Source organism: Microcebus murinus, chromosome 14, assembly GCF_040939455.1.
Source record: "Microcebus murinus isolate Inina chromosome 14, M.murinus_Inina_mat1.0, whole genome shotgun sequence".
NCBI lineage: Eukaryota > Metazoa > Chordata > Mammalia > Primates > Cheirogaleidae > Microcebus > Microcebus murinus.
The window spans coordinates 346,169-358,602 of record NC_134117.1 but is presented as its reverse complement, the minus strand read 5'-3'; the positions used below and the strand labels follow the sequence as shown (position 1 = coordinate 358,602).

At 60.3% G+C, this 12,434-nt stretch overlaps 1 protein-coding gene across 1 annotated transcript in view; it reads left to right on the top strand.

Annotated features, from left to right (window-relative positions):
* Window positions 1-12,434, top strand: part of KNDC1 (kinase non-catalytic C-lobe domain containing 1) — a 42,959-nt gene that overhangs the window by 27,846 nt on the left and 2,679 nt on the right. Inside the window, exons 21-29 of the mRNA XM_076010368.1 lie at window positions 753-866; window positions 1,380-1,527; window positions 1,613-1,792; window positions 2,479-2,685; window positions 3,313-3,395; window positions 3,605-3,755; window positions 8,717-8,839; window positions 8,918-8,977; window positions 10,903-11,060. Of these exons, the coding sequence (XP_075866483.1) occupies window positions 753-866; window positions 1,380-1,527; window positions 1,613-1,792; window positions 2,479-2,685; window positions 3,313-3,395; window positions 3,605-3,755; window positions 8,717-8,839; window positions 8,918-8,977; window positions 10,903-11,060 (1,224 nt within the window). The remainder of the gene's footprint in view (window positions 1-752; window positions 867-1,379; window positions 1,528-1,612; window positions 1,793-2,478; window positions 2,686-3,312; window positions 3,396-3,604; window positions 3,756-8,716; window positions 8,840-8,917; window positions 8,978-10,902; window positions 11,061-12,434) is intronic.

Genomic DNA, 12,434 nt, shown 5'->3' with positions numbered 1-12,434 from the left:
ATGATGTATGTGGCATCTGTGATGTGTGTGATATATGTGGTAGGGGTGGCGTGTGTGATGTGCATGATGTATGTGGCATCTGTGATGTGTGTGATGTATGTGGTGGGGGTGGCATATGTGATGTATGTAGTGGGGGTGGCGTGTGTGATGTGCGTGATGTATGTGGTGGGGGTGGCGTGTGTGATGTGCATTATGTATGTGGTGGGGTGGCGTGTGTGATGTGTGTGATATGCGTGATGTATGTGGTGGGGTGGCGTGTGTGATGTGCATGATGTGTGTGGTGTGTGATGTGCGTGATGTATGTGGTGGGGGTGGCGTGTGTGATGTGCGTGATGTATGTGGTGGGGGTGGCATATGTGATGTATGTAGTGGGGGTGGCGTGTGTGATGTGCGTGATGTATGTGGTGGGGGTGGCGTGTGTGATGTGCATTATGTATGTGGTGGGGTGGCGTGTGTGATGTGTGTGATATGCGTGATGTATGTGGTGGGGTGGCGTGTGTGATGTGCATGATGTGTGTGGCGTGTGATGTGCGTGATGTATGTGGTGGGGGTGGCGTGTGTGATGTGCCTGATGTATGTGGTGGGGGTGGCATATGTGATGTATGTGGTGGGGGTGGCGTGTGTGATGTATGTGGTGGGGGTGGCGTGTGTGATGCATGTGGCGTGTGTCACGTGCACGTGAGCACGCACTTCCATCGAGGAGGGCCTCCTCGGCAGGCGTGCTCTCTGCACTAAGGCCGCGTCCCCCCCAGCGACGCCTTCCTGGAGGGCTACGTGCAGCAGTTCCTCTACACCTTCCGCTACTTCTGCACGCCGCACGACTTCCTGCACTTCCTGCTGGACCGCATCGGCAGCACGCTGTCCAGGTACACAGCCGGGCTCCGCCTGCCCCGCGGGGCGTCTGGCCGCCGTGAAGGGCGAGGCAGGCCCAGGCCCAGCGCGGACGGGGGCCGCAGAGCCTGGCGGGAAAGGTCCGGCTGGGGGCAGGGGCACCGCGGAAGCAGAGAGGCGCTGGCGGGTGCAGGACCGGGGGCTGACCAGGAGGACGCAGGGAAGAGCCCGGCCAAGCTGGGGGGTCCAGCTGGCCCTCGGCCACCCTGGGCAGGGCACCCCCGCCCACGGCCGGTGCAGGAGAGGGTGGCAGCCGTGGGTGGAGGCACCTGGCCTCCTCTCCGAGCCGGCCTGTCCTCAGCCCCGGGACACCCTGTGCACCCTCCCGCCCCGGCCAGCCCGGCCTTGGGAAGGGACCCACAGGAGGCCCCCCAGCTCCTGGACAAGGAGACTGGCTCCCACCCTGCCCTGGGAGCGCCGGCTCGCTGCCCCGCCCTCTGCCCGCTCCCCTGCACCCGGGCGCCTCAGGCTGCTCCGTGTGCCTCCAGGGCCCAGCAGGACCCCTCCTCGACCTTCACCAAGATCTACAAGCGGAGCCTCTGCGTCCTGCAGGCCTGGGTGGAGGACTGCTACGCCGTGGACTTCACCAGGAACGCGGGGCTGCTGGGCCGGCTGGAAGACTTCCTCTCCTCCAAGGTGGACGCCACACGTGGGGCTCCCTCGGTGGGAGGTGCCGCCCTCGCCCTGGGGGTGGCAGTGACCCCCCCGTGCTTCTGGCCAGATCCTGCCCCTGGACGGCTCTGCTGAGCACCTGCTGGCCCTCCTGGAGGTGCACACGGACCGGCGGGCCGAAGGCACCCCTCGAGGCGCAGACCTGGAGGACCCCAAAGAGGCTGAGGAGGACGCCAGACCCTTCAACGCCTTCTGTAAGCGGCTCTCAGAGGACGGCATCTCCCGGAAGGTGCGCACCTTTCCCAGGGGAGGTGGATGTGGCTCCCTGAGCCCAGCCTCAAGGACACGGCATGTGCATGCACACGCACACATATACACATGTGCAAAGGCAAACATACACACGTGTGTACATGCACGTACGTACTGCATACTTAGGCATGTGCAGGCAGGCATGTGTACATGTGCATGTACATGCACACAAGCACATGTCTGTGCACACTGTATGCATGTACATACACACAAGCACATTTGTGCATGTCTTGTGTGCACACACATATACACGAGTGCATACATGCACTTTCTGTGTCCCCATTCTGGCACTTCCCGCCCTGGCCCCTGTGCTCAGGTGAGGGTCCTGCTAGGTGTAACTCACCCCCTCCACCTTCCTAACCCTCAGGCCTGAGACCTGGGTGGCGGAGACCTCCGTGGGGAGATGACCGGCCTTTCCGTTAACACACAGGACAGCCCCAAAGCTCAGCGGCTCTGTCCGTGGGGAGCCACTGAAATGACCAGCACAGGTGTCCTTGTGCCAACAGCCGTGGGTGGGCAGGTGTCGCTCTCTGGCTGTAGTGGAGCCAGTCCGAGGAGTCCTGGGCTTGGACCCGGCCTGGTCCCCACCCTGTCCCTGCCCGGGAACCCCAGACTGGCGGGGACGGCCGAGCTCAGGCCCCCTGTCTGCACCGGCCTGCCCTGCAGAGCTTCCCCTGGAGGCTGCCCCGGAGCAACGGGCTGGTGCTGCCCCAGCACAAGGGGCGGCCGTACACCATCGCCGCCGCGCTGCCCAAGCCCTGCTTCCTCGAGGACTTCTACGGCCCCTGCGCCAAGACCAGCGAGAAGGGGCCCTACTTCCTGACGGAGTACAGCACGCACCAGCTCTTCAGCCAGCTCACGCTGCTGCAGCAGGTGAGGGAGGTCCAGGGCCCCGCGCTCCGAGGCGTGCCAGGGCACGGTCACCGCGGGGCTTCCTGGAGGGGCAGGTCCACGGTCAGGGAACGGGCCGGGTGCCGGGTACGCAGGTCTGGGGAGCTCCTGCCTGCAGTGGGGAGCCCGCCCAGAAGGGGCCTGGGCTCTAGGGGCCTCCTCCACCAGCACAAGCCACGGTGCCCGCTGGGCCTGGCCCTCCTCCACCCTGGCGCTCCAGCCTCTCCTGGGCACTGGAGGGCGCCCTGGGGCCGCACGGGCTCTGGGTCTCCCCCCTCCCCCAGCAGCCCTGGGGCCTGTGCCTCTGTGCTACTCCTCCCTCTGCTGCCACCCAAACAACCCAGGCAGCCCCTCCTTGGTCCCCGCCATCCTGGGGCCCCACGTCACGGGGCAGGTGACAGGAGTGATAGCGACCCAGCAATCCCATCACGCCTGGGAGGACACACACACAAGGAGCCCGGCTGGCCAGGCCCTGTGGGCTGCTGCGTGGGTGCTGAACCCCAGATTGCAGAAAGCGTCCCCAGAAACCCCCGCCCTCCCTGGACCCCGGCCTTGGCCACGAGGCCCTGGGGACAGGGGCCTGAACCTCTGTTTCCGTGTCTTGGGCAGGAACTGTTTCAGAAGTGCCATCCCGTCCACTTCCTGAACTCGCGGGCCCTGGGAGTCATGGACAAAAGCACAGCCTTCCCCAAGTGAGCTTCCCCGCTGCAGCCCCAGGCCCTCGGTTTGGGGGGCGGTGTGGCGGGAGGGTCTTGGGGGCCTCCCTGAGAGTCTCACGGACTCTTGGCCGAAGGGACCTGCCTGGGTCTCACTCACCCCGCGGGAGTGGGCTCCCAGCCAGACCCCGGCCGCCTGCACAGAGAGCCCCTGCAGCCGGGTGACCTGCACAGTTCTCTTCCAGATCCAGCTCTTCCGAGTCTCTGTCGGCCAAAACCTGCAGCTTGTTTCTTCCCAATTACGTCCAGGACAAGTACCTGTTACAGCTGTTAAGAAACGCCGACGACGTCAGCACCTGGGTGGCTGCCGAAATCGTGACCAGCCACACCTCCAAGGTGGGCTCAGTTCTGCTGTCAGTGCAGGAGGTGGGGTCCACCTGCCGCTGGCCCGGCGGCCCCTTCTCCTCATGCAGGGAACCCACTTACCATCCCTCGGAGCGACCATCCAAGGGCAGGGGGATGGGCAGAGTTAATGAGGACCTCGGCCACACCCCCAGCTTCCCCCAGGCACACCCCTCACATGTCCCCTTCCGCTGGGGGTGCTGCTCCAAGGTGGGCCACGAAAGACCCAGGACGAGCCACACCCCTGCACAGAGCCCCGTCTCGGCTCACACACACACACACACTCTCACACACACACAATCACCCTCACACAAACACACACAACCCATACACACACAGTCCCCACACACCTACACAATCCCACACACACACAATTCCCCTCACACACACACAACCCTCACACACATAATCCCCATCACACACAATCACCACACACATAATCCCCCTCACAGACACACCATCCCCCTCACACATACACAACCCCTACACACATATAATCCTCCCACACATAATCCCCCTCACACACACACCATCCCCCTCACACATGCATATACAATCCAGACACACACAATCTCCCTCAGAGACATACCATCACCCCTCACATGCACACAATTCCTCTCACACACATATACAATCCCCACACACATGATCCCCCTCACACACACACCATCCCCCTCACAGACACACATATACAATCCCCACACACACAATCCCCCTCACAGACACACCATCCCCCTCACACACACAATCCCCCTCACACACACCGTCCCCCTCACACACATATGATCCCCCTCACACACACCATCCCCCTCACACACACACCATCCCCCTCACACACATACACAATCCCCACACACACCATCCCCCTCACACACACACCATCCCCCTCACACATACACCATCCCCCTCACACACACACCATCCCCCTCACACACATACACAATCCCCACACACACAATCCCCCTCACACACACACACCATCCCCCTCACACATATACACAAGCCCCACACATACAGTCCCCCTCACAGACACACCATCCCCCTCACACACCATCCCCCTCACACACACAATCCCCTTTACACACACACCATCCCCCTCACACACATATACAATCCCCACATACCATTTCCCCTCACACACACACAATTCCTCTCACACACACCAAAACCACCCTCACACACAATTCCTCTCACACGGACACCATCCCCCTCTCACAAACATCATCTCCCCTCACACACACCCCATCTCCCTTCATATACACACAATCCCCCTCACACACACACAATTTCCCTCACACAATCCCCCTCTCACACACCATTCCCTTCACACACACACTATCCACCCTCATGCACACAATCCACAGACACAATCCCTCACACACATACAATCCACACACAATCCCCCCGACACACAAAATCCACACACCATCCCCCACACACAAACCATACACACACAATTCCCCTCACACAAGCACACACATGCAGACACAATCTCTCACACACACAGGTGTACACATGCGTCTTAGTACACACCACACACAGGGGCTCTGGCGCTGAGCCAAGCCCCTCCCCAGGACTGGACTGGGTGTGTGACTCCCGCTCCTCCACCCTCAGCAGACGGGCATGGCGGGTCCTCATCCTGTTCTCAAGACCCGAGTGAGATGCAGCTCAGTGGTCTGGTCAAGAGGCCGATCCCAGGCTCTTCCGGGTCCTGGGGCCTCGGGCTGGACACGGGGGGCTTCTCAGCAGGACCCGGCCCACTGCTCCCAGCAGGGCACTTGGCAGCCTGAGAGAGACACACCCGCCCTGGTGGCACCTCCTCCAGCGCCCAACCCCGGGAGAGGGGCCGGGGCGCCCTGCCTGGAGCTGCCCCTCTCCCCGCAGCCGCCCGGAGGCCTCCCCTCTGGCACCTGAGGCCAGCGTGGCTCATTGCTGGGCAGCACAGGCTGGGGCCACACGACAGGCAGAGGGCACCTGTGTGGTGCAGGTGGACACCTGCCACCTGCTGGGCCGCAGCTCCCTTACAGCAAACCTGGGCCCAGGACACGGAGCCCCGGCAGGAACCCACCGCTGCTGCCCTGGAGAGGGTTGAACGTGTCCACGGAGCACAGGCAGGGCGGCACCTGGGGCTGCCCCGGACCCCCCTGAGGCCCAGCTCCTCCTGCCAGGCTCCTCCTCTAGTCTCCTTTCAGGTCCTCCTCAAGCCCCACAGGCCAACCCCGAGCCCAGTAACAAATGCAGAGTTTTCCTTTGGGGGGGAATTTTCCGGTTCTGGGTACAAATCCACCCGCCCTCATTTCCGCCAGGACAGGGGAAGGGGGAGCCTGGGTTACCATCTGCCCTGATCTGAGATGTCAGTGCCTCGTGGGGGACTTTAGGACAAGGTTTCCTGAGTCGGGGGTGTGTGGCTGGGCTTCCCGAGGACGAGAAGAGGGGCGCTGACCTCGCATCCTGGGAGCACCTACCCCTGAGCTGCAGGAGAAGGCGGGGGTACATGCTCTTCTGTGTCTGGAACATTCTCAGGTCTCTGGGGCTGGCAGCAGGGGGCGCCGCGCAGGCTCACACCCAGGTCAGCCCCTCCTGGAAGGGCAGGAAGGACGAGGCCTCCCCCACACCCGGCTGTAAAGGAAAGGCAGAGCTGGTGGAAGGAGCAGCAAGTCCCCACAGCAGGGTGGCAGCCGCCCTGCGTGTCACTTACTGCGGCCGTCACGACAGTGCAGAGGCTCAGTTTGACTCTGTAAACCTGCGATCCCAAAAAACTGTGAAAATCCAAAATTCCAGCCAAAGAGTGTAGCACTGTCGGCGGTAACAGTACATCCCATTCAGATATCGTCCAGGGCAACGACGTGGACATAGGAGGCCAAAAAGAAATTTCTTCATTTTTTTTTTTTTTGAGACGGTCTCACTCTGTTGCCTGGGCTAGAGTGCCGTGGTGTCAGCCTAGCTCACAGCAACCTCAAACTCCTGGGCTCAAGCGATCCTCCTGCCTCAGCCTGCTGAGTAGCTGGGACTACAGGCATGCACCACCATCCCCGGCTGATTTTTTTCTATATATATTTTTAGTTGGCCAATTAATTTATTTCTATTTTTTAGTAGAGACGGGGTCTCGCTCTTGCTCAGGCTGGTCTCGAACTCCTGACCTTGAGCGATCCTCCTGCCTCAGCCTCCCAGAGTGCTAGGGTGACAGGCATGAGCCACCACACCTGGCTAGAAATTTCTCAATGTGAAGAAAAATTTGCTGTCTTTCATTGGATGCATAACGGGTGGTTTCGATTTCACTGACTACGTTTAAGAGAAGGAGCACAGCGGCCAAGTGAACAGGTGAGGAAAATGTGGTCCACCCACACCTTGACATGTCACTTGGCCTCGAAAAGGAAGGAGATTCTGACACAAGCCACAGCGCGGGAGAATGTGGAAGTCACCATGCCCCGTGGAAGAGCCAGCCACAGGCCACAAATACCGCACGAGGCCCTGTGCCCATGGTCCCCGGAGGAGTCAGACTCACAGAGACAGAAAGTGAGGAGGGTGCAGGGTGGGGGAGGGGAGGGGGGTCAGTGTTTAATGAGGACAGAGTTTCCGTTTTGCAAAATGAAGAACTTCTAGCGATTGGGCGCACAACAACGGGACTGCAGTTAACACTACTAACCTGTACTACGGTTACGGTTACGAGGGTAAGCTGTATTTTCTTTACATTATTTTACAACTAAATTTTTTACAACTTAAAATTTTAAAAACAAGAAAAAGGGATAGAACAGTTCTATCTGAAAATTACATACTTCGCATCTATTTAAATCTACAAAGGAAAAAATTGAGATGTCAACGTTGAAAGTGTGAGCGGATAAATGTTTTTCGAGATCCTTTAAGCGGCACTCAAGACAGACAGGTGGAGGCCACAGCCGAACCACCTGGGGGTCCCCTCAGTCTGCAGACGGAAGCCCCTGGAGGTGCGTTCACTGGAACCTGCAGTCTGTTCGCAGCAGAAGGATGGCCCAGGCCCTGGTGACATTCCTCAGGCAGGTCTGGAATGAGGGTCAGCTAAATTCTCCAGAATCTTCCAGAAAGCTCCTTAGAACTGCTCTGAAAGGAATGAGAATCCCACCAGGTGTGGCATGTGCCACCCACAGGGGAGTCCCATCAAATCCAGCAAATTAGGCCGGGGGCGTGGTGGCTCATGCCTATAATCCTAGCCCTCTGGGAGGCCAAGGTGGGAGGATTGCTCAAGGTCAGGAGTTCAAGACCAGCCTGAACAAGAGAAGAGCAAGACCCTGCCTCTACTAAAAATAGAAAGAAATGAGCTGGACAACTAAAAATATATAGAAAAACTTAGCCGGGCATGGTGGCGCATGCCTGTAGTCCCAGCTACTCGGGAGGCTGAGGCAGGAGGATCACTTGAGCCCAGGAGTTTGAGGTTGCTGTGAGCTGGGTTGACGCCACGGCACTCTAGCCTGGGCAACAGAGTGAGACTCTTGTCTCAAAAAAAAAAAAAAGAAATCCAGCAAACTTGCCACTACCAGCCAAGGAGCCCCAGAGGAAGTGTCCACTCCCAAGGGGCCACAGCCTGGACGGCGCGGACACCCCCATGCAGTGGCCTCCACAGGTGGACGATGAGGAGCTGCCCACCGGTCTCCCACCTGCCCGGGACACGCCTCCCTGGGTGGGGGCGTCTTTCCCGCTGGTCCATTCCTGGTGCACCCGGGAAGCTGGGGAGGTCTGTCCTGGCTCGACTTCGCTTTTGAGAAGCGAGGCCGGACCTCTCCTCAAACACTTCTGCTCCTCAGGCATTGCCTTTGTGCTTTGCTGTGTTTCCAGCAATGCCCACCCCAACGCCAGCCCCGTGGCTCAGCACGCCCCTCCTGTGCCCTGAAGCTGGGTTATGTCCACAGGTTCCCACGTGTTCTCCGTTTGCTCGCCTTAAACCAGAAGATTATTATGAACGTGTCGTTTTCTCGTTGCAGTTGCAAGTGAACCTGCTGTCCAAATTCCTGCTGATCGCAAAATCCTGCTACGAGCAGAGGAACTTCGCGACAGCCATGCAGATCCTGGGTGGGCTGGAGCAGCTGGCCGTGAGGCAGTCCCCTGTGCGTCCCCCTCGGGCCCCGGGGGCGTGGGAATGAGCCCCGCCGGCCGTAGGCGTCTCACCTGTGCTCTCCTTTCAGGCCTGGAGAATCCTTCCTGCAAAGATGGCGGAGATCCTGGAGGAGCTGAAAGCCGTGGAGGTACTAGCGCTCGGCACACACCTGGGGCCTCTCCTTAACCACTTGGGGACCATGCTCACCCGCAAAACCTCGCCCGCAGCCGGCACTCACAGTCCGCACGGTAGCTTGTGCTGTGCATTGACGACGAGTCCGTCTTGCTCTTGTGTGATGAGGAAAGCTTGAAAGCACCGAGAGCTTGTTTTACTTTACGGGCAGCTTTACTTGTAGCGTAAATCAGAATAGGTAACATACATATATATGTTTTCATGACGTTATTTTTAAATGTTCACAATTTTATTTTGATAAACAAAAAATTAGAAAAGTCATATCACGGCTGTCGGCTAAAGTCGACGCTCGGCTGTGCGCCTTCACATCACGGCTGTCGGCTAGAGTCGCTATGCGCATTCATCTGTGGCTGTCGGCTATAGTCGACGCTGGGCTGTGCGCGTTCATCTGTGGCTGTCGGCTATAGCGGACGCCCGGCTGTGCGCGTTCATCTGTGGCTGTCGGCTATAGCGGACGCCCGGCTGTGCGCGTTCATCTGTGGCTGTCGGCTATAGCGGACGCCCGGCTGTGCGCGTTCATCTGTGGCTGTCGGCTATAGCGGACGCCCGGCTGTGCGCGTTCATCTGTGGCTGTCGGCTATAGCGGACGCCCGGCTGTGCGCGTTCATCTGTGGCTGTCGGCTATAGCGGACGCCCGGCTGTGCGCGTTCATCTGTGGCTGTCGGCTATAGCGGACGCCCGGCTGTGCGCGTTCATCTGTGGCTGTCGGCTATAGCGGACGCCCGGCTGTGCGCGTTCATCTGTGGCTGTCGGCTATAGCGGACGCCCGGCTGTGCGCGTTCATCTGTGGCTGTCGGCTATAGCGGACGCCCGGCTGTGCGTGTTCATCTGTGGCTGTCGGCTATAGCGGACGCCCGGCTGTGCGTGTTCATCTGTGGCTGTCGGCTATAGCGGACGCCCGGCTGTGCGTGTTCATCTGTGGCTGTTGGCTATAGCGGACGCCCGGCTGTGCGTGTTCATCTGTGGCTGTAGACTATAATCGACACCCAGCTGTGTGCATTCATCTGTGGCTGTCGGGTATAGTGGACGCTGGGCTGTGCAGTTCATCTGTGGCTTCGGCTATAGTCGACGCTGGGCTGTGCGCGTTCATCTGTGGCTGTCGGCTATAGTGGACGCCCGGCTGTGCAGTTCATCTGTGGCTGTCGGCTATAGTGGACGCCGGGCTGTGCAGTTCATCTGTGGCTTCGGCTATAGTGGACGCCGGGCTGGAACCTTCCAGCATCTCCTGGTGGCCCTCTGCCACCCACCTGGGCAACAGGGCTGCCTGGGGGGCTCACTGGCCCGACTGCCCTGTGCGGGCGACAGGTGCCCAGGGGGCAGGACTGAGACCTGTGGCTGGGGCCTGAGCCCCGCAGATGGACGGACGGAGGCCTGCCCAAGAGACAAGGAGATGCCGCCTGCAGCAGTCAGGCATTTCCCAAAACGAGGCAGCGGGAGCCACAGAGCAGGCACGGCCGGTCCCGGTCCAGTCCTGGAGCTCGGAGCCCAGCCTCAGCTCTGCGTGGGGGGGGAGGGCTCGTGCAGGTCCTCCCTGGACACGCAGATGAGGGGCCCCTCCCGCCGTCCAGCCGGGGTTTGATCCCAGGAGCCCTGCAGAGCGAGGAGAGGGTTTCGCCATTTCCACGGCATGGGGTGACAGGCTCTCTGGTGGCTGTCAGTGCTCTTCTTGTGCCAGCAAGCTTAGGACCCAGGGACTCCCAGCCCGCGATCCGATAACGCAGGGCACGTTCTGGACCGGGCGCTAACTCAGAGTCTGTGCAGCCCCCGTGCACGCAGCATGCAGGCATCGGCTGGCACTGGCTGGGCTAAGCTGGCCCCTGCCTGAGCCTCGTGGCCTGACTGCGCCCATCTCTCCTCTGCCTATGCCCCGCGGGCTGCCAGGTCTTCCTGAAGAGCGACAGCCTGTGTCTGATGGAGGGGCGGCGCTTCCGGGCCCAGCCCACCCTACCCTCCGCCCGCCTCCTGGCCATGCACATCCAGCAGCTGGAGACAGGGGGCTTCACCATGACCAACGGGGCCCACAGGTGGGGCAAGCTCAGGTGAGGAGGGACCCAGCGTGACCACAGGCCTGGGGGGCTCAGGTGAAGGGGACCCAGCATGACCATAACCCTGGGCTCAGGTGAGGAGGGACCCAGCGTGACCACAGGCCTGGGGGGCTCAGGTGAGGGGGACCCAGCATGACCACACCCCTGGGCTCAGGTGAGGGGGACCCAGCATGACCATAACCCTGGGCTCAGGTGAGGGGGACCCAGCATGACCATAACCCTGGGCTCAGGTGAGGGGGACCCAGCATGACCATAAACCTGGGCTCAGGTGAGGGGGACCCACTATGACTATACCCCTGGGCTCAGGTGAGGGGGACCAAGCATAACCACACAACTGGCCTCAGGTGAGGAAGGCCCAACGTGACCACACAGCTGGGCTCCGGTGAGGGGGACCCAGCATGACCACATACCTGGGCCCAGGTGAGGAAGGCCCAGCATGACCACACACCTAGGCTCAGGTGAGGGGAACCCACCATGACTATACCCCTGGGCTCAGGTGAGGGGAACCCACCATGACTATATCCCTGGGCTCAGGTGAGGGGGACCCAGCATGACCACATACCTGGGCTTAGGTGAGGAAGGCCCGCCATGACCACACACCTAGGCTCAGGTGAGGGGAACCCACCATGACTATATCCCTGGGCTCAGGTGAGGGGGACCAAGCTTATGCCCAACATGACCACACAGCTGGGCTCTGGTGAGGGGGACCCCAGCATGACCACACACCTGGGCCCAGGTGAGGAAGGCCCAGCATGACCACATACCTGGGCCCAGGTGAGCAAGGCCCAGCATGACCACACACCTGGGCTCAGGTGGCATGTCTCCTCCTGTCCCTGCTCTGCAGAGGTCGGGCCCCTCGACTTCCCCTCACCTGCCAGGGGCCGAAGTGCTCTCCCTGCTGCAGTCATTTCCTTCTCTGCAGACAGTACACAGCCAGGGCTTCAAAACACTCCCAGCACCTGTGGTGACCCGTCTGGGGATCTAGGCACACCGTCCCCTCACCCCACCACACCCTCGTCTGCAGCAGAGTTGCCCAGGTTGCCACCCCTAAACACACATCGTACCCTTGGGTCCTCCCTAGAGACGTACACTCAGGGCCGGGCGCGGTGGCTCACGCCTGTAATCCTAGCACTCTGGGAGGCTGAGGCAGGCGGATTGCTCAAGGTCAGGAGTTCGAAACCAGCCTGAGCAAGAGCGGGACCCCGTCTCTACTATAAATAGAAAGAAATTAATTGGCCAACTAATTATATAGAAAAAATTAGTCGGGCATGGTGGCGCATGCCTGTAGTCCCAGCTACGTGGGAGGCTGAGGCAGGAGAATTGCTTGAGCCCAGGAGTTTGAGGTTGCTGTGAGCTAGGCTGACGCCA